Source organism: Colobus angolensis, unplaced genomic scaffold (assembly GCF_000951035.1).
Source record: "Colobus angolensis palliatus isolate OR3802 unplaced genomic scaffold, Cang.pa_1.0 Scaffold100, whole genome shotgun sequence".
Taxonomy (NCBI): domain Eukaryota; kingdom Metazoa; phylum Chordata; class Mammalia; order Primates; family Cercopithecidae; genus Colobus; species Colobus angolensis.
In genome coordinates, this window is record NW_012110920.1 from 3,639,769 (window position 1) to 3,661,815 (window position 22,047).

Here is a 22,047-nt window from a genome sequence, read left to right on the forward strand (position 1 = left end):
ATTTTGCAACCAAAGAACGGGGCCAAATAAATGAGCTTGTTTCCTCTTCTAGGACAATGTGGTTTGAACACCCAGGAGAACATTTCCTCTTCCTCCTGTTTTTACCCCATTCCCAAATTTGACAGCCAAGAGAATGGGATGAAACCTTAAGTGGAACAGCCAGTCTGTGGGACTCAGGACCTGCCAATCCTAGAGGAACCAGCCAACTCCAGAGCTTGTCAGTCTCCCCAGGGCTTGTTCCACATTTTGTGGCAATTCCCCCAGGTCTTAGCTGAAAAACACCAAAAAATAGGCCAACTCTTTTCCATTTAATTAGCCATTCCTCCAAGGATGCCAGGTGGAATGAAGTACAAGCAGATGCATAGGGACAAGGAAAGGTGGGAGTAGATGCTAAATGGGGTTCTATGAGTCCAGGCTCACCGCTACCAAGACTGCTTCTTACAACAAGGAGCTCAAGAGGCAGACGAAGGGGCTGCAGCCTTTGGGCTTGCAAGCCAAGGGTCTCAGGCACTGGGCACGGAGGGGAGCCGGCATGGCTAGTGAGGAGGCGAGAAGGGTGGGAGCAGGTGCCATGGGAGCAGGTGCCGGGGAAGCTGTGCAGGGTCTCTAGGGCAGGAGGAACCGCTGCTTCCTCTGCAAGGGCGAATGCAGGGTCGCCTGGGGCTCACCCGCCCTAGTCTGGCTCCTGTTTCAGGGCTGTGGGCAGCCAACAGCCCACACCGGCAGCCTTGTGACAGCAGCCAACTGAGGTGCTGGAGTCTATTTTTGGAGCTCTTAAGAGTAGGGGGAACTGCCAGCTGCCTGGGACCAGATGATCTCTGCAATGCCTTCCTTATCTAAAATAGGGTTATGCGTGCTAAGCAAATGCAGGCAGCATTCGGGCAAGGGAGAGAGAAAAAGACCCCTTACAGCCCTGAGGGTCTCTCACCCTTAGCAAATACCCCCTTAGCGCAGCAGAAAGACCACCGATGTGGAGCAACTACCCCCCCTGGTGGTGAATATCGGGATAAGGTTACACAGGGACAGCTTACTAGGCCCTCACTTGGCCTTGCAATTTCTCCCCCAAGTCTCCGAAAGGTGACTGGGAGCCTGCGGTGTGAGTCCAAGGCTGATTCCTTTTCTTTCCAGCTTCCTTCTCTTTCTCCTATTTGCAGTTATGGTCCCTAGCTAGAGGCTTTCAACTTTATGGATCAACATGGCACAGCGGAGGAAGCATTGGCGCTGTGCCCTGAATCTGAGTTTGAATTTCTTTATTTAAGCCTAGCTGTTTCCATAGCTATAATTTGGAGATGATGCTAGAGGCACTGTCTGCCTCCCAAGGAGGCTGTGAGATCCAATGTGAGCCACTAATCACAGACAAGGGCAGAGGGATGCTTCCTGGTCCCGGGACTCAGTTAGTTCCATTGCTGGTTAGGGTGGTCTTTCCTGTCAGAAGCCAGCACCACTGTCACCCATGCCTGGTCCTGAGATACCCCACAAGGCTCAGCTCCTCGTGGCTGCCAGGATTATTTCATTCTGGTCAGGAAGTCACCTTTCCAGCTGCCTAGGCTGATGGCCAGGGGAGGACAGGGTGACATGGTGATTATGGCACTCAGGCTGGAAAGACACAGGGAGGAGTCGTCGGCCTATTTGTTGTTGTTGCCACTTAACAGTCTTATTATTTACATTTATTTTTAGGTATCTTACCGGACATTTCTTTAATGCACTGTGACTCTTTGTCTATCAGAAGCTGGATTTTGTTGGTGGGACACAAGACAGAGAACAAATTCTTGTTCTCCCTAAGGGAGATACTTTGCCCATGCTTATGACTCTCTTTCCACAGGTCAGTTAGTGGAGCTTTTGCTACAGCTTCTTTTGTTTTCTTTTTGTACTGCTGGCTTAAAAACAAAAATGAACTGAGTTGTCTGAATGGTCTGAAAGGTCAATTCTTCGGGAGCAATGTTGCACTGTGTGTTTTAAAGTTATTTTCGAGAGTTTTGCTAGGTGCACCTCAATGTTTTTATTGTGGCAAAACAGAACATTAAAGTTACCATTTTAATTATTTTTACATGTACAATTCATTGGCATTAAGTACATTAACAATGTTGTGCAACTATCACCATCATCTGTCTCTAGAACTTTTTCATCATCCCCAACGGAAACTCTGTACTGGGCTGCCGCTATTCAAGAACCATAAAGAAACTATTAGCTTCTTTATGACTTAAGCCACTGCTAATTATCTTTTCAACTGCACATATTCTCTCCTTCTGGTCTCCCTAGACTGGGCACAAGAGTAGTGGGCTACTGTGTTCTGGTCCCTTCTCCGGGAGAATTAATCAGATAATACAGCAGAGAAGGGGGCTGGGGCTTCCTCAATTTCCTATAGTTGCTGAATTCTTTGGCAAGAAGAGTGCCTCCAGGGGTCCTGAATGTCTGTCCTCAAATCAGAACCAGAGCCAACCCATAGCTTAGCCCTGGGCCTGACATATAACAAGCACTTAATAAAGATTTCTTTGATAAATGAATCTAGACAGAGAGATTTGCCATCCCTGGGAAAGGAGACTTTATAGCTGCTCATGGTCACAATGAATTGACAAGGGCATGACTTTGGAGTCAGAAAGATCTGGGTTCATGTGCTGGCCTGATTCCTTACTAAGTATGTGGCTCATTTGTTGTTGTTGAGCCACAGAATAGGAATAACAATTCTTACCTTATGATGTGCAGTTTGAATGAGGCAATGTACATGAGGTCCTTTACCTCAGAGTAGTAGAAGCTCAATGATGTTAGTTCTGTCTCCCTTCCATCTACTAGAAGATCTCACAGACGCATCTCCAGAAATGACTTTCTCTTCTCAATGCCAGTTCCTTTTCCCATTGCCTCACTTATTGTCAGTTCCTAACAATGAGAATCCTCCCTATTTTCTGAACTCTAACCTTAGCCCTTTCAAGTTAGGATTCTAATGCTGGTAAAATGTGAAAGGGAAATGATACTTTCTTTGTATTTTGAAATTGAGCCTCCTCGATTTCTATTTCATTGGATGGATTTGTGTTTTCTTTTCCCTTTTCCCTTCTCTCTCTCTCTCTCTCTCTTTTTTTTTTTTTTTTTTTTTGACATAGAGTCTCACTCTGTCACCCAGGCTGGAGTACAGTGGTGCATGGTTTGATTTTGGCTCACTGCAACCTCTGCCTCCTGGGTTCAAGTGATTCTCCCACCTCAGCCTCCCGAGTAGCTGGGATTACAGGTGTGCGCCATTACACCCAGCTCATTTTTTTGTATTTTTTGTATTTTTTGGGGGGCAGGGACAGAGTCTCACTCTGTTGCCCAGGCTGGAGTGTAGTGGCGCAATCTCAGCTCGCTGCAACCTCTGCCTCCCAGGTTCAAGCGATTCTCTGCCTCAGCCTCCCCAGTAGCTAGGACTACAGGTGCGTGCCACTACACCCGGCTAACTTTTGTATATTTAATATACAAAAGGGATTCACTATGTTGACCAGGTTGGTCTTGAACTCCTGGCCTCAACTGATCCGCCTGCCTCAGCCTCCCAAAGTGCTGGGATTACAGGTGTGAGCCACCACGCCTGGCTGTTTTTTTGTATTTTTTAGTAGAAATGGGGTTTCGCAATGTTGACCAGGCTGATCTCAAACTTCTGACCTCAGGTCATCTGCCTCGGCCTCCCAAAGTGCTGGGATTACAGGTGTGAGTCACTGCACCTGGCAGGATTTGTGTTTTCTTATGCATGTTATGTGTTCCCTTTTTCTCTTCTCGTGCCCTCACCCTCACCACCCACCCCTGTCTCTGATGCATAATCACTGACACAAGCCACTTCTCTCACCCACTAAACTGAAACTATCATGTCTTTTACTATTTCCAAATCCAAAGACTTGGCCACATTCCCCTGGGACAGAGGGCATAGTGCTTGTCATAAGCACTCAAATCTTAATAATAGCCAGCAATTATCATCATTCACAATGCCTCTTTCATCCACCTCTTCCTTCCAATTACTTGGCACATTTGTTTTCACCTCCAAATTCTAAGATAAAGGCATGGAGTAAATTATTTGTGGAAATTGAGCTGGCTAAGGTCTATGCCCTGTTGGATGTATGACTCTGTCTACCATGTGAAGTAGCTGGAAAAGTTAAAACCCAAAGGAAAGTAATGCACTTCAATTTCAAACCAGTAAATATTCACTGGGTGCTATGAATATTCAAGGTTTTGGGGCAATATGAGCTTATGAAATCTGCAAATCTGATGGCAGAGATTTTAAAATAGTATTTTAGAATAGTCTCTTAACTAATATCCCAGTCACCATGTGTCCCCTCCTCAATCTAATCTACACAGCACTTACAGTTTATATAAATAGTGCTCATGACTTAGGGGTCAAGACTGTGAAGAGTCCCATGTACTCTAGGGAGTTTGACCCATTTCTCTAGGCTCTGCAGAGCTATTCAAAGATTTTTAAGTCCCCTGGAATCAAATGATCAGATCTGCATTTTAAAAAATTATTGGGGTGATACTGGGAGAATGAATTGGAAAGGGGAAGACCAGAAACAATCAGGGGCTGGTGCCATAATCCAGATGGAAGCTAGTGAATGTCTGAAGCAGGGCAGTGGCATGGGAATGGAGAGAAGGGAACAGTGGGGAGGTGACATTAGCTGGAATTGTAATTGATTATTGGGGGTGAGCGACAGTGAGGAGTCAAGGTTGACTACCAGCTTCAGCCTTTGGCAACCAGATGGAGAGTGGTACCTTCTCTAAGTGCAGGATGAAGGAGTGTGTATGTGTGTGTGTGTGGTGTAGATAGAGTCAGTTCTGTAGATACTGAATTTAAGCTGTCTGAAAATAGTAGTGAAAGTCCACTATGGGTATGAGTTTAAGAAAAGTTTTTGGGTTGAATTTGTAGATTTGGGGGTCATGAGTATAGATTAGCTGGTAGTTGAAACCTGGGAAATAGTATAAAATTATTAGTAAAGACAGTCAAGGGAGGAGCCCTGACAAACTTTGACATTTTAGAGGGAAGCAGGGGAGAAGAGCAACTAAAGGAAACTGAGAAGTGGGCAAGGATTTAGAAGTAGAATTCAGAGTGTGAGGTCCTGATAATCTTAAACCGTCCTGTGCTACAAAGAGGCCCAGGACAGAGTTTTGAAGGAAGAAGGAAGGGTTGGGGCAAAGTGAAATTCAGCAGACAGATCTAAACTGAGATGGTGAGCTAAGATAAGGAGATCAGAGGAGTGAGTGGCCGAGGCAAAAGCCGAATTTCAGAAGAGTTGAGTGCTTAGAGTTGAAGAAGTGGAGACAGGAAGTACAGTTAAACTGCTCCTGCAGTGAGTATGCTAGGAAACAAACAAGAGGAAGCCAGGCAGGCGTCAGGGGGAGGCAGGACTGCGGGCAAGAAATACTTAAAGATGTTACAGATTCAGGGGAAGGTGTCACTTGAGTGGAAATGGAGCAAATGCTGTTCCCTACTCAAAACCATCCCCCTCGCTTGTTGGGCCTGATGATGTGTCTGTAATCTCAGCACTTTGGGAGGTCAAGGCCGAGGGATCCCTTGAGCCCAGGAGTTTGAGTCCAGCCTAGGCAACCCAGTTGAAGCTTCTTTCTCTAAAAAACAATACCAGAATGAAAAATCCATCCCCCTTTTCCTTCCTTGTGACAAAACCCATACCTGGTTCAGCAGGTCGGTAGCAAAGTGCCAGAGGAAGTTTGGTTCCTCCCTGACCTGGGGGACATTCTGGTTCTTTTGTGCAGCCATTGGTTTAGGAGTGGGCATGTGACCCACTTCTGGCCAATGGGACATTATGGGAAGCCAACTGAAGTTCTCTGGGAAATACTTTTCCCTTGATAAATGAGATAGTTATAGGAGGAAATTTTATTTATTTATTTATTTATTTATTTATTTATTTATTTATTTAAGACAGGGTCTTACTCTGTTGCCCAGGCTGGAGTGCAATGGTACAGTCTCAGCTCAGTGCGGCCTTGATCACCTGGGTTCAAGTGATCCTCCCACCTCAGCACTCCCCGAGCAGCTGGGATGAGGCACACACTACCTCTCCCAGCTAATTTATTTTTATATTTTATAGAGACGGGGTCTCTGTATGTTGCCCAAGCTGGTCTTGGACTCCTGGCCTCAAGTGATCCTCATGCCTTAGCCTCCCAACGGGCTGAGATTATAGGAGTGAGCCACTGCACCCAGCCAAGACTTCAATTTTTTAAAAATTTTACTTTTATTTTTTATTTCACCCTTGCCTCTTTTCTTGCTCTGTTGAATCATGCCATGTGAAGATGTGATACTTAGAGCTGTTACAGCCGTCTTGCAACAATGAAATGATATGCTAAGTGGGGTGGTGGAGATGTCCTGTCTGCTGAGCATGGCAAAGCAGAGGATGGTCAGACCTGGATCCTTGATGGAGCTTGAGGACTTTGTTGAGCTGCTGAACAACCCAAGATCACCTCCCTTTAGTCTTATTAAGAAACTATTAGCATCTTTATTATTTAAGCCATTGCCAGTTGTCTTTTCAACTGCATGCATCCTAACTGATATAGAATGGTTCTCATATTCTGGATCCAAGGTAATTTAGGCTGGTTTTAAAATGAGATTAGGGTACCAGTAAGACTTTTTGAAATGTTGAGGTAAACCATCTTTGATTGTGGTTTCTTCCCTAAAGTAGTACTCAAGGCCATCATTCTTTAAAACAATCCTGATTGTTTAAACAGACCAATGACTTTGCTGTGGGTAGTGAAGATTATGGAAGTCAGGACTTTCTGCCTTTTTTGGTTGAAGCCAAGTCAAACCAGCCTTCCAAGCAAGAAACACCCATTAGTCCGCTCCACAGCTTCTCATAATTATTACCATGCCTTATTGTACATTGGGAAGTAAACCCTCCTAATCATTCCAATTGGCTACATTTTTATTGTAGTATGAGATAGGACTTCGGATGTCATGCTTTTCTCTAGAATTTAAGACAAAGGAACTCTCTAGACTGAGAGTTCAAAAGGCTGAGCTGTTGTCTAGAACGTGAGCCTGATGGAAAAGGAGAGATATTTGCAAGGGAGTCATTGCACATGTACTCAGCAATCACAGACTGCTCCTCTCGGGGCTACTGAGTGGGGCACAGGTGACTGGGAATGGAGTATCTGCCCTTGAGAAATTGACAGCCTGGGAGAAAAAAAAGTCCTCAAGAGTGACAAATAAAACCCCAAGTATAACAAGCATCATAAAGGGTTGAAGGTAAGGAGTCTAGTTAGTGAGCTAGTGGAATATTCTAGGTGAGAGAAATCTAGGGCAGTGGCAGGGGAGATGGAAAAGAGGGCAGGATACAGGAGGCCTTGCTGAGATAGAGTCAGCAAGAATTGCCAGCTGATTGGATGTGGGATGTGAGGAGAGGGGTGAATAAAAGGACAAACCTCCTAAAACAACAATGGGGGAGATCTTAACAAATCATTTGTATTGTCTTCTAGGTATGGGGGAGGATAGGAAGAGAAGAAAAACATCATCTAGATCATTTAGCTGAGGAATACCTTCTCCAACAAAGCCATTCACACACAGCCAACGTATTTCGGGTAGGTTTTTCTCCCTCCTCTTTCCTTGTTTAGGAGTTGGGCATGCACCAGGGTAGGATAACAGAAGACAGCAGAATTGTTCTGTGCAATGATTCGGGGAGATTTCATGCAGGGCCAGCTTCATGGGCATGCAAGCCATACAGTTGCACGGGGACCTGCACTTATAAGGACCCTGTGTGGATTTAATACTCACTTGGAATTCCTTTTTTTTGTTTGTTTGTTTGAGACAGAGTCTCGCTCTGTCACACAGTCTAAAGTGTAGTGTCGCGATCTTGGCCACCTCCAGGGTTCACGCCATTCTCCTGCCTCAGCTTCCCAAGTAGCTGGGACTACAGGTGCCTGTCATCACGCCCGGCGATTTTTTTTTTTTTTTGGTATTTTTAGTACAGACGGGGTTTCACCATGTTAGCCAGGATGGTCTGGATCTCCTGACCTCGTGATCCACCTGCCTCGGCCTCCCAAAGTGCTGGGATTACAGGTGTAAGCCACTGCGCCCTGCTTGGAATTCTTAATAATTTCTGAACAAGGTTCTCTGCGTGCACGGGGTCCTGCAAGGGAGATAAATGGCCCTGAACAGAGGTAGGGAACTAAAGAACCTTATCTTTTACAGGCTCAAGATGCCAAGACAGCCAGGGTGGAAATGCATATGAATGATAATGTCCCAATAGTAGTAGTCTATTTCACAGGGTTATTGCAAGTGTTGAATGAGAAAATATGTGGAAAGTGCTTAGAACAGTGCCTGGCACATAGGGAATGCTGTGGAAGTGTTTGATATCATTACTGCTCCCTCCTTGCACTGGTTCGACACCTGACAGCCTGAGGTTGATTATTCGAAGGGTCACAGTGGGCTTTTCTCATTTTCGCGTTTCTAACCTGTCACTTACCATGCAGCCCCAGGCTTATGATTGTCCTTTGGGGGAAAAATCTCCAACAACAATAATTATCACAATAAATACATAGGTGATATCACATCCTCTTTTGATCCTTAGTGTAGCTAGCTAGTGCTTCAGGGTGTGTCTGTGTGCTTTGTGTGTCTTTGTGTCTGAGAGGGAGTTTTTTTTTTTTTTTGAGGCTGTCTCTGGTGGTTTCATTTTTTTTTCTTTTTTTCTTTTTTTTGAGATGGAGTCTCGCTCTGTCACCCAGGCTGGAGTACAGTGGCTGGATCTCAGCTCACTGCAAGCTCCGCCTCCTGGGTTCACGCCATTCTCCAGCCTCAGCCTCCAGAGTAGCTGGGACTACAGGCGCCCGCCACCTCGCCCGGCTAGTTTTTTTGTATTTTTAGTAGATACGGGGGTTTCACTGTTTTAGCCAGGATGGTCTCGATCTCCTGACCTCGTGATTCGCCCGTCTCGGCCTCCCAAAGTGCTGGGATTACAGGCTTGAGCCACCGCGCCCGGCCTCATTTTTTTTTCTTTACCTGCCTTTTTGGTTCATATAGAAAGGACCCTGAAACCACCTGCTTCCTCCTCCCTCCGCTTCTCCTCAGATCCCCAGGGCAGGGAGGGCAGGATCTAAAGGATGACTATGTCACCATTGTCATCAAGATAATGGCTTCCTCCCCCGCTTCCCTCCACTCCCATCTCATTCTCTTGAGCCTGTGGAGTGTTCAACCTTTGTCCTTCGAGTATAACCCTTTACAGGCGGTAAAACATTAAAATACTGGCTCAAAACCTCTACGCGAGGCTGTTGTTTTGACCAAAGTCTGAAAGCTGCCTCTCCTACCCCTATTCTAATCTTAGACATTCGCAGCACGTTCTTAGTAAGAGAGAACTCTCTCTCATTGTCCTAGGGTTTTAAATCTGCAAGAACTATGCATTTTTTTTTTCCTTAGCAGAAGCAGTTGTGCTTTTTCCTGACAAGTTTGCAAGTTCCCCATAAAGTTGGAAATTCCCTTCCTTGTTACGGCTCTTGATAGATGTAGAAGAAGCCTAGTCTGGTCCTGTCTTCCCTCCTTACCTGCTGTGGGACTCTGGGAAGTTAGCTTAAATGTTTTTGGGCCTCAGATCACAAAGATTAACTTGACTGGGGACAGGCTGAAAGGTGAAGAGTGTTTGGGAATGATTTATTTTTAGAGGATCTTGGGAGAAAGGCTTTATAAATGTCTCTAAGGTAAGAATAGCCATTTGGGGAGTTACCAACCCACTTAGATTCCCCCTCTTGAAAAAATGAGTTTAATAATTTCCATTGCTAATTTCTATGTCCCCACCCTTTCCTCCAAGCCTGCCTCCACCCTCAGCTGTTGATTGATGGAGTAGATGTGCTCTACTTCCCCTCCCACTGATGCCCACATTTCTGGGAGGCCCTATATAAATAGAAGCCAGAGGCAAGGCTGCAGAATTATTATTATCGTTACGATGATTATTACGTTTTCAGCATGAGAAACAGGAAGTGAAACTGACTAAAATGCCCAGTCATATGTGGCTGACTGTGTCCCCTCAGCTGGACCTAAAGGCAAAGAAGAAACCGGCCAAAGAAAATTGTAGCCCCACCACAGGCTTTAACAACTTCTGATGGTGTGGTGTGTGTGTGTGTGTGTGTGTGTTACAAGGAGTGTCTTTAAATAAACAGCTTCTAGAACTTGTGATCTTTCAACCTTATTTTTATGCCCAAGCTTCCTGCTTCATGTGATATCCTCAGGGTTCTTCCTTACTACTTCCTTCCCCATTTCCTAGAGAGAGCTTCTCATGGCTGTCAGAAGACGTTAAAGGAGAAGTCCAATGATTAATTACTTCTCACTACACATGCCTTATCTGCCCAGGCCAGGTCTGAGCTGTGTGCCTTTCTTGATCACCGGGTCTGTCTCCAGGGCAGACACATTCCCTGGGCCCCCAGTCCTTTCTTCCTTTTCCCTTAGGGGACCATGTTTTCTCTTCTGCCTCACTGCTTGAGGCTCCATCTGCTTGGTCGATTATTCATGTCCTTTGTCTTTTTCAGGAATCGATTATGGATAAATGGTAGTTAGAAAACAGGGCTTCAGGGCCGATGTAATTATCCCACTTTGACATTTCCATTTTCAGCACCATGGCCTCTGGAAACACTGAAACAGTGAAAATGACCTGATTTTCATACTACCTTGTTAGTTCAACTTCCCAGGGAGAAAAGAGCAGGCAGCTATGTGGGGAGTAAATAAACCAAGTTAGTGTTTCAGAAACACCTCCTCATTTGGACAATATTCTGAAAAAAAAAAAAAAAAGTGCATAGGGAACAGAAGAGAAAAAGCCATCTGCAGGGGATAGCAAAGAAAGAGAAAGAAAGAGCATTTCAGCTGTGCAGGGCATTGGGCTCACGTTCTGGTCCCTGGGCCCACACCTTTTTTATGGCTCTTGTACCAAGATCTTGAGCTAGATTAATAGATTATTGGAATTTTGGGTTGGGAAAAACATAACTGTCTTATTCTCGCTATGATTTTTTCTGAGCCTAGAATAGGAATCCAGCGAAGCCCGGCTGGGATGGAGGATGAGGATCATAACAAGGTAATTGATTGAGGAAGAACAACTCTAGTATGGAGTTTTATATCCCAAATTGCAGCAGTTGTTAAGTCTTACTCCCTGCTCAGGAGAACATGGTGGCTGAGAAGACAGGTGTTAGGTCCCGGCTTCCTGCATTCAGATCCCCACTCCAGGCCTTATTTTAAGTTGCTTAAACTCACTGGGCCTCAGTTTCCTCATCTGGGCCCCTGGAAGGATATTAGTAACACCTATCTTGCAGGGTTGTTATGGGGCATTGATTGAGTCAACACCTGGAATCACAGGCATTGTAGGAACATAATAAGTGCTCACTAAATGAGAGCTATCACTGTGACCTTTTAAATTTGTCTTTCTCTATGTGCCATTCATCATCCTCCATTTCATCCATCCAGCAAAAATACAAATACCATATTCTGTGACAGGCGCTGGTCAAGTCACTAGGGATAGGCACAAAGTTAACAAAATATAAATCTCGTCAGAGGGTTGATCTCCTCCCCAGGTTTCTCTTATTTCTTGATCCGGTTTCTCTTATTTCTTAATTTCTTAATTCTCTTATTTCTTAAAGAATTAAACATTAATTCTTAATGTTAAGAGCAGAACATACAATAAGTTTGAACTCAATTTTTGCTGGTCCTTGGTCCTGTTCCTCACCCATTCTCTCCATTTGCTTTTTCTGCTTCCTTGCTTTTTCTTTCTGAATTCTGTAGGAAGATAGGCCCCAGGTGTCTCCACCAAGGAAGGACCCTGGAATCCCGCCAGGCTCTTCTAGGGCTCCTCTTGGGTGAGGGAGCCCTGGGAGGGGCAGATCCTCAGGGAAGCCTGCTGCTCCTCCCACTCAGCAATCCCTCTTGGGCCAGGCTCCCCTTCCCAGGCCCTCAGCTCTCCCACAAGCTCTCTGGGGAAGCTGGAAAAGGGCCACTAGGCCCTGTAATAACCACACTTCTTCATGGTAAACAAGAACCAGATTCCTGGGGAGTGACGCAGGCCGGAGCTCTGTGGCTGAGGCAGCTGTGTGATTACACCAAGACATGAAGAAACACCTCTTGCTCGGCCTTGGCCTGCTTGGGGAAGGCCCACGGGAGAGGCTGCCCACGTGTCCCTCTTTGCTACCCTTCTAGTCATTCTTGGCCTGAATTACAGGGGCCTTGGCACCAATTGGCTCTGCAGACACGAGTGGGCAACCATCAGCCCCCATCTCCCAACCAGACTAGGTTCCTCCATCACCTCTTCTTTTCCAGGATTTTCCCCACCCTCTTCCCTACTCATGTGTCTGACTCCCACCCTTGGCTGTCATCCTGCACTCCCTGTGCCTTCCTTCTTGAGGGAGAATCATGCATGTCCCTCATCAATGCCAGGTGAAACCTTAGGCTCTTGTGCAGAGGCCTTGATCCTGGGCACCCAGGAATGAAGCCTGCCTTGAAGGGGCACTGGCCCACAGGCTGTAAAAGCTGGTCCAGGGCCTTCATCTTCACAATGTGACTTCTGAGTGTAGGATCAGGTCTCCTGGATGTTTAGGCCAAGCACAGTTCTTGCTAGTTCCTAGATGGAAGGTTGAACTGTCTTAAATACTTCTAGGATACACAGAAACTGGGGTGGAGAACTGGGTGGTTGAGGGGTTAGGTGGCCAGGGAGAAATTTTACAAGATGCCCTTTAGGGCTGTTGCATTTTGTACCATGTGAATGTATTAAAAAAAATTTTTTTTTAAAGAATTCTGTGATCTTGTAAACCTCTTGTATGTCAGATATAGAGAATTTCTGGCCCCTGTCCTCATGGTGGAAGGGAGAGTGGGATAGCTGCATGGAAAAGGCCCCATTTGGGCCAGACTTCAGGCTTAGAAGGGGCTGACAAAGGCAGGTGGCTGCTTGGGTTTGAGATCTTCTGAGTGTCTGAATGACACAGAATCTTGCACGATGAGGGTTGTGTTGCTGAGTGTGATGGTCCTGGATGGAGGAGGATGGGCCTGAGCTTCTATCCAGGCCTAGAAGGACATTTGACTTTTTGTGTCTATGAATTTGACTACTTAGGTACCTCAGATAAGTGGAATCATATAATATTTGTCTTTTTGTGTCTGGCTTATTTTATTGGCAGAATATTTCCGTGGTTAGTCCATGTTATGGCATGTATCAGAATTTCCTTTTTTTTTTTTGAGATGGAGTCATCTATATCTATATCTATATCTATATCTGTTTCATTCTTTTTGGTATATCCCCAGAAGTGGAATTGCTAAATCATATGGTAATTCTATGTTTGATTTTTTGAGGACCGGCCATACTATTTCCACAATGGCTGCACCATTTTGCATTCTCACCGGCAGTGCACGAGGGTTCCAATTTCTCCACATTTTAGCTAACACTCATTTTCTGAGTTTGTTTTTATTTTAGTAATAGCCATTCTAATGGGGATAGCCTTAAGAAGGTTTAAGCATGGTGCCCTGGGGCTCAGAAACGGGAGAGATATATGCAGGAAGCTCTCACTGAGAAGGTGACATTTGACCTGGACCTCTAAGGATGGGCAAGAATTCTCCAGGTGGAGGAGGAAAACCACACAGGAGAAAGGCTTAATGAAAAGAGGAACGAAGAGAGACAAGAAACTGCATGGCCTGTTTAGAGGCAGCAGGTGGTTAGCACCAGCAAGAAGATACGGTTTGTAGGGGAGGGTGTCAAGATGTAAGGTAAGAGGCAGATTTAAGGGCTAGAAATTCCTCTCAGGCTTTGGACTTTGGTCAACAGGGAGCTATTGGCAATGTATGTGAAAGTGTTGTGCAAACTTCAACACACTCTATAAGAATGTAGAATAAAAAGGAGAGAAACGTTTTTAAAGAGATGAAGTATGACAGGGCACGGTGTCTCATGCCTGTAATCCCAGCACTTTGGGAGGCTGAGGCAGGCAGATCATTTGAGGTCAGGAATTCGAGACCAGCCTGGCCAACATGGTGAAACCCTGTCTGTACTAAAAATATGAAAATTAGCCTGATGTGGTGGCATGCGCCTGTGTCCCAGTTACTTGGGAGGCTGAGGCACAAGATAGAGAATCACTTGAACCCAGGAGGCGGAAGTTGCAGTGAGCTGAGATCATGCCACCGCACTCCAGCCTGGGCAACAGAGCAAGACTCAGTCTCAAAAAAGAAACAAAAGTTCTAAGATCAATGCACAATGCCTATTATGTATTACACAATATGGAAGTAGTGTCTGGCATCCATCTAGGAGAATCCTCGGTACCCATGGCGCTAGCACTGCCCCATTCCCTCCCTGTCAGCTTCCAAATACAAGGCTAACCAAATAGCACAGAGGGCCTGCCCCTGTTGACCTCTCTGGGTCAGGAGGGGCTCCTGTTGTCCATTAGGTGGGAGAATCATGAGGCCATTATGATTCCTTACAGCCTCAACCTTTTAGGCTCAAGCAATCCTCCCACCTCAGTCACCTGAGTAGCTGGGACTACAGGCTCCTGCCACCATCCTCAGCTATTTTTTTTTTTTTTTTTTTTTAAGAAACAAAGGCTTGCTGTTTTGCCCAGGCTGGTCTTGAACTTCTGGTCTCAAGTGATCCTCCTGCCTTGGCCTCCCAAAGTGCCAGGATAATAAGCATGAGTCACTGCACCCAGCCTCTTGTGGTACAATAAATGTGCACCAGAAATTCTGAGAGCCTAGTTTTACTGTTCTTTCTCTTTCTTTTCTTTTCTTTTTTTTTTTTTTTTGAGATGGAGTCTCGCTCTGTCACCAGGGCTGAAGTGCAATGGTGTGATCTCCATTCACTGCAACCTCCGCCTCCTGGGTTCAAGTGATTTTTCCTGCCTCAGCCTCCCTAGTAGCTGAGACTATAGGCGCACACCACCACGCTTGGCTAATTTTTGTATGTTTTGTAGAGACAGGTTTTTGCTGTGTTGGCCAGGCTGGCCTCAAACTCCTGACCTCAAGTGATCCACCTGCTTCAGCCTCCCAAAGTGCTGGGATTACAGGTGTGAGCCACCGTACCTGGGTTGAGAGCCTAGTTTTAAAAGTCACACACCTACCTGTCTATATGATGGTGTAGAGATGGTCTTTGGAGGAAAGGTGCAGATCTATCTGTACATATCCCTTTTGTCTCTACAATGTTGTAGTTTTCACCGCTTCATAAGAAATGTGGGAGGAAAAATTAGGTCCTACTTTGATCTGTCATGGAATGAGCAAAAACAAAACAAAATATAGTGTATATACATAGTGTGTGTATATATGGTGTGTATATATATATACACACTATATTTTGTTTTGTTTTTGCTCATATATAGTGTGTGTATATATAGTGTATATATATAATGTGTTTATATATGTATATACGATACACATATTCTACATAAATGATATCACATATACCTCAAATATTTAGGTACTTCCTCAAAAGTTTACAAATGCTAATATTCCAAACCCATTAATGCTCAAATGACTCTATTCATTGCCTTTAACTGTCTGTCTTAGTGGTAGGAACAGTCTCTGGAAGCTCTGAGTCAGTTGCACTTGCAGACTGTCTCCTTCTCCTGAGCCATGCACACAGGCTGAGATGGCTTCCCCAGGTCAGCCTGGCAGGTGTCAGGGAGCTGGACCACTTTCAAGAGCATTTAGGAACATAGGCTCTGACACATGTGGAAATATGTCTTCCCCATCTAGTTGTGTGATGACTGGCCAGTTATTTAACCTTTCTGAGCCACAGTGTTTTTAGTGATCAAAATGCCAGAAATACTACTCCTTAGAGCATTGTTGAGAGGATTGAATGAGATGGTTACTATGAAAGTACTTGCTGCATAGTAACTGCTCACATTTATAGAGGCCAAGTACTATGTGTCTGAAACCATTGAAAATGTTACCCTATATTTAATCTAGGGAATGTTATTTAATCCTTCATTATACAAACAGTACAATGAAGCGCAGTTAAGTATAGTAGTGAGTGATGGGGTGGGATTGGAAACCAGAATTTGATTCCACCATGCTCTGCTGCCTTAAAGTTACGTTCTCGTGTGGAGCTATGGCTCGTTATACCCTTAGGAAATCTCTACCCATTTCACATACACATGTGTGTATCTCTCCCCTACCTTTTCTACCTTTCCACTTCCATTTACTTATCTTAAGCAAGGGAGAAAATTCCAGGCATCACCAGGTCACCAGGTAAGAAGATAATGATCCTTTTTGTTGACCCATCTTGATTGTGTTCCTAGATAGCTCCCCCTTTCCTTTCCTCCTTTCCCAATCATTATCCAGGCTGTTACTCATCTAAGTAGCAACTGATATGCCGGATATAAACTAGGTTGGAGGGCAATGCTTTTAATACAAGGACAACAGCCTTGGAAGCCTTCTTGAATACGGCTGGATATTTGCCTCTCTTCCCTACATTTCCCATTGTAAACCGTGGATTTAGCATTAGGCATCCTGGCCGGGTGCAGTGGCTCACGCCTGTAATCCCAGCACTTTGGGAGACCAAGGCAGGTGGATCACCTGAGGTCAGGAGTTCGAGAGCAGCCTGATCGACATGGTGAAACCTTGTTTCTACTAAAAATACAAAAATTAGCCAGGCGTAGTGGCAGGTGCCTGTAATCCCAGCTACTCGGGAGGCTGAGGCAGGAGAATTGCTTGAACCCGGGAGGCAGAGGTCGCAGTGAGCCAAGATCACGCAACTGCACTCCAGCCTGGGCAACAAAACAATACTCTGTCTAAAAAAAAAAAAAAAAAAAAAAAAGACTTAGGCATACTGTAGTCCTAATTACTCTCATTTGTAGTCCCTTTGGACCATATTATGTCTGTTGATGTGCAGAGGTGAAGTTTCTGTTCCCCTTTGGGTACTTCCTTCTTTCTCTTTCTATTTGCATTCTTTGCCACTGCCCCAGCTGTTCCCTTCCATGGCATTAAACTATCAAAGGATGAAGTGCAGATGAGGGCACCGAGGGCATCGTGGGTGGGGAAGCATTTTTCCCCTCTGGGATGTCTTAAATAGGGCATTACCAATGGCACTTGCTTTGGGTAGAATTCCTTTCTGTGAGGCAGCCATTAGCATCTTCAGAAAGAGCTAAGATAGAAGGGATGATAGAGACCATCCTGACCAATATTTTGAGGTCATTTTCTGGGCCAGAAATTTTTGTGACTAATGAGTCTTATGTATATATATCGGTCACTTTTGTTTTGGGGGAGTTTCTCATTTTATCACAGAAATACTAGCCTATGACAGGAAGACTATTTCTTTCTGGCTCTGAGCCATTTTTCTTTCCAAGGGTGGGTTTTTAGTGGACAGAGCTTCTTCTGTAAATCATGCTCCTTCTTGCAATATTTTGTTTGTGGTAGTAGCAGTGGATACAAAGGCTGCTTTATCTGTGTTCACGCACAGACCCGCCAGCCTGTGGATGATCCTCTCTCATCAAGAGAGTGTTAGCTGAAAATTTCCAGGAAATCCACCTCCATAAATTTCCACCCTCTGTCACTCATTCATAATGCCACGTCATAGTAAAACAGGAAACTTAAACTCCCCGATGGTGTGAAGGCTGGGTGGGGGAATCTTGAAGAAAAAGATTGTCACAATGTATCCTATCATATAACCCAGTCATGCAAATTAACATAGACCTATACTCTGTAACAATTAGACCAAGATGGAAGGAAATTGAGGTGTGGAAAATTTATGTTGCTCTGAAATGGAAAGAATAGCCCATACCTCTTCAGGCAATTCCTGCCCAGAAATAGCAGATACCGTATTTCTGACATTAAGAAGGATATGTGAGTGTATGTCTGCTCAGGAGCTACAGTAAGGACTGTGAGCCTGGACTTTGGGTCGGAAAGACTTGGGTCCTGTCCTTTGCTAGTGGAATGACTCTGGGAAAGTTCTTTAATTTCTCTGGGACTCAGTTTTCTTGTTTAGACAACAGATAAGTGAGGATAACAGTGCAGACCTCATAGGGCTATATAAAAGTAGGATAAGGTTTGGCTGTGAGTGACAGAGAACCTAGACCATCAGTCACTTCAACAAGAAGGCCATTTATCGATCTTTCATATAAAAGTCTGGATATGGCCGGGCGTGGTGGCTCAAGCCTGTAATCCCAGCACTTTGGGAGGCCGAGACGGGTGGATCACGAGGTCAGGAGATCGAGACCATCCTGGCAAACACGGTGAAACCCCGTCTCTACTAAAAATACAAAAAAACTAGCCAGGCGAGGTGGCGGGCTCCTGTAGTCCCAGCCACTCCGGAGGCTGAGGCAGGAGAATGGCGTAAACCCGGGAGGCGGAGCTTGCAGTGAGCTGAGATCCGGCCACCGCACTCTAGCCCGGGCGACAGAGCAAGACTCTGTTTCAAAAAAAAAAAAAAAGTCTGGATACGTGGTTCAGTGCTGATATGATGGATCTAGGCTCACCAGGATACAGACTCCTTCTGTCCTTTTGTTCTGTCTTCCTCAACCTGTAACCTCCACTTCACAATCCAAGATGGCTCCAGCTGTGAAATTTTTATTCCAGCCAGTAGGAAAGAAAAAAGAGAAGGAGAAGAAGAAGGACCTACCTCTTTCCATAAACCACTTCCATTTACAAGTCATTGGTTATAACTTAATCTTATGAAGGTAACCAGCTGTAATGGAGGCTGGGCAAGTGGGAAATGTAATTTTTATTCCAGGCAGTCTTGTGCTTAGCTAAATATGGGGGTCTCTTTACTGTCAAAGAGAGGGAAAAAAGGTATTAGCCCACCCAACTAGCAGTGTCGGCCATGGATTGTCATGAGATTTAAATGAGACAATGCAGGTAGAGGGATGAGCACAGTGTTGGGCACTCAGGAAGCACTCAACAAACATTGTCATCATCATCATCATCATCAGCATCATCATAAGAAGGTGAGGAATACTTTGAAACTATGACAAGGCACTTTCTTATTTTAACCTGGTCTTGCTGCTAAAGCCACCCTTGGCCACCTCCCTTTTAAGATGATTTGAGTTTCATCTTTTATGATACATTTGAACATGCCTTCATGAAATAAAACTATATAAAAAGGAAAGCAAGGGAAAGGTGAACATAGGACTCAGGATGATGGGGTCTTGGGCCAGGGAAACAGAGGAGTTGGGGGAGTGTGGGTGGAGGAATCATCTAGTTAGGTGTACATTATTGTCGAAGTTCTAGTTTTTATTTTGGGTAGTGGATTCACAGGTGCTTACTGCATTATTAAAAATAATTATTAACTAACAATAAAAGTGGAGCTGCATGGATCAATGATCCAATGATGAGAGTGGGTCATGAATCAAGGATTATAATTAATCCATTTCTATGTACCTGAGGTCCTTAAATTGTCTTTGTGTGTACTATATTGTATGTCATATGTATTTGCATATTAATAGTAGACAAAAATAGGACTTTCTATTTGCATAGACTTTCAAGTTTTGAAGCGCTTTTACACATCCATAAAAACTGTTTATTAAGTAGTTCATTACAGATGGCTGAGAGCCTGGTGTTACACAAATAGGACTTTGGACTGCTTCCTGTGGGTATTTTATTTTATCCTTGCACAAGCCCTACAAAGTAGGCAAGGCAGATGTTATTGTCACTGTTTTATAGATGAGAAGGAAGGAACTGTGGGAGCAAGGGGCTTTCATGAGGTTACATAGTGAGACAGTATCAGAATGGAACTTAAGACTCAAGATCTCTTGTCCAGTCCTTCTGCATTTAGCACATCTCACTCCTCAATTATTCATCCACTAGGCGTTTATTCTGTTACACGGCATGCTGTGCTTATGTGTTGTGTTCATATATGTGTGTGTTTTCTAGTGCTGTGTGCACAGTTCATATAATCTCTATCCACTATGTATGTACCCTCAGAGTCCCTGTGTGCCCCCTAGGCCTATTTGGCTCTTGCAACTTCGGGAGGACTCTCAGGTGGGAATTCAGTTGTCCTGTTATTCCTAGGTCATAGGGCTTCACCATCTCCCGAGAGCTCCAGCTTGGTAGGAAAGTGGCTTTGATTTCAGGAACAGATCCGTAGGCTGTGGGCACAGAGCAGAGGAGCAAGCCAACAATGTCCAAATAATGGTGATATTTAATATTTCATGATAATTTATAGTTTATGCTTTAGGATGTGTTCTCATAATTACTATTTCATTTTATTCTCTCTCAGCCCTGAAAGTAGATTTTATTGTTTTTCTCTATTCTTTTTCAGATACTGAGAGATGTTACATGTCTTGCTCAAGGTAACCCAGCTGGAGGACAGCCTTGGCTTCAGCTCATTTGTCTCTAGATCCTGTCATCTTACCGCTGTGCCTTGCTGCCTCCGAAAAGGCAGAAAGAAGTTACTCTCTTTCTAGCTTTGTGGAGAAAAACAGGTGATACCTCAACACCAAGCCATAGGGAGCCTCCAGTGACTCTGCAAAGAGAAAAAAGACCAACTCAGATTCCAGAGCAGCCCCAGACCAGAGCCTGAGCAATTGCAGCCTTCCACTTTCCCACCCCTGCGTTCCTCTTGTCCTTGGGCATCTCCTGTGTGTGCTTCTGGGAGATGACAGCAGAGCTATAGAAGTGTTGGAGTGAAGGTGTTTTCCCATCCCCTTGGCCTTAGGTAGTGTCTTTGTCTTTGAAGAGTCAAGGGAATCCGGGGAGCTGTCTAACCATATCTATCCTGTAGACTCAGGAGGAAGCTGCTAGCTGCTACAGACAGAAGAGAATCCCTGTGCTTCGGGCTCCTAGGAAGGTGTCTACCATACTCTCTGTGCCACTGGTATCTGTCTTCTTCCCCACTAGATTAACACCATCCACCGCTGCAGGGCTCAGCATGGCACCTTGTACATGGAGCTAAGCAGATGCTGCTTGAGAAGAGCAAATGTTCCTGTCCGGGAAACCATGTCTCTCCTTGGTCTACAGAGCCCTGCCTGCCCCAGGAAAGGATAGCGTTGGGAGGGTAAGTCCCGCCCCTCACTTCTCCCCCTCATTCCTGCCTCCACAAGCATCTTCTGAGAAAGGCGAATAAGGGAAAAGACATTGGCACTTGTACCTTACCTACCTAAGCTCTATCCCCAAGGGCCCCTTCCGGAGGTGCTGTCTTCTTTCTGGAGTCTTGGGGGACCTATCAGGGGGAATGTGTGGCCATAGGTCAAGCCTCATTCTCTAACTGGCCTTACCAAGACTTAAGCTGAGGTTTTGTGTTCACCTGTCTGGGTCGCCTGCCATTTCTCAACTGTTTGTCAGTCAGAAGTGGGAGGAGGTCAGCAGGGATGCACTTGGTCATCTTGAACCCCATCAGAATGTGTGTGGAGGCCTCCTGGCAGCTTCTATGCAGGGTCCAGCTAGATCCCTGGGCTTTTCCTGAGATACACGGGGCTAACCTATTTCTTACGGATTAATTTTTCCACATCAGAAATCAGAAGCTATTCCCTAGGGCCTCCCCTTCAGTTTCATTATCTCCTCTGACTCTGCCCACAACCTTTGAAAAACTCTCGCTGTTCTTCCCACGGAGAGAGAGGTGCAAGGCTTGTTCAGCCTCACGCAGCCAATCCGTGGCAAAGGATGGCGGGAATTCAGGCGGCCCAAATCTCAACCCATCCTCTTGCCACCCTGTATCCTTTTTAGCTTATTTACATGAAAACATGTTCAAAGGTATAATTAGTAAAGTGCTCCTGACAAAGTAATACGTCTTTACTGAAAAACAATACATTAATGAGAAAAGAGATGCAAAAAACCTCAGAGGAAAATGTTGAAGTTAGGGAAATATTTAATACACCCGCCTTTGGCTCACACCTTTTCCTGGGACGATTCCAGCTCCCCCGCGAGGTCTCATCTAGCTGGACACCTACGAGCCATCCCTCTCCTTGGAAATACACCCTTCTTCCAATTCGCTGACGCTGAGGCCCAGACAATTGGAGAGGAGTGGATTTTCCATCTGAATTAAGCAGCTCCTTTGACACGCCTCCCCTCTCCCTTTGCATGGCTTTGGTTAAGAACTAGGATTTCTTCGTCCTCTCTCCCTGTCCCCCAGGCAGCAAGCAGCCCCCAGCCTACTCCGCGCTCCTCCCAGCTCCCGGCACCGTGCGTCCTCCCCTTTAAGGACCGCCCCTCCCCCACGCCACGCCTCC

The 22,047-nt window shown here is 45.2% G+C and overlaps 1 protein-coding gene across 1 annotated transcript in view; it reads left to right on the plus strand.

Annotated features, from left to right (window-relative positions):
* The first annotated feature begins 394 nt into the window (after positions 1–394).
* MAPKAPK2 (mitogen-activated protein kinase-activated protein kinase 2) overlaps positions 395–22,047 on the plus strand; it is a 71,285-nt gene continuing 49,632 nt past the window's right edge. The window contains exons 1-2 of the mRNA XM_011938691.1: positions 395–556; positions 950–1,077. Of these exons, the coding sequence (XP_011794081.1) occupies positions 395–556; positions 950–1,077 (290 nt within the window). The remainder of the gene's footprint in view (positions 557–949; positions 1,078–22,047) is intronic.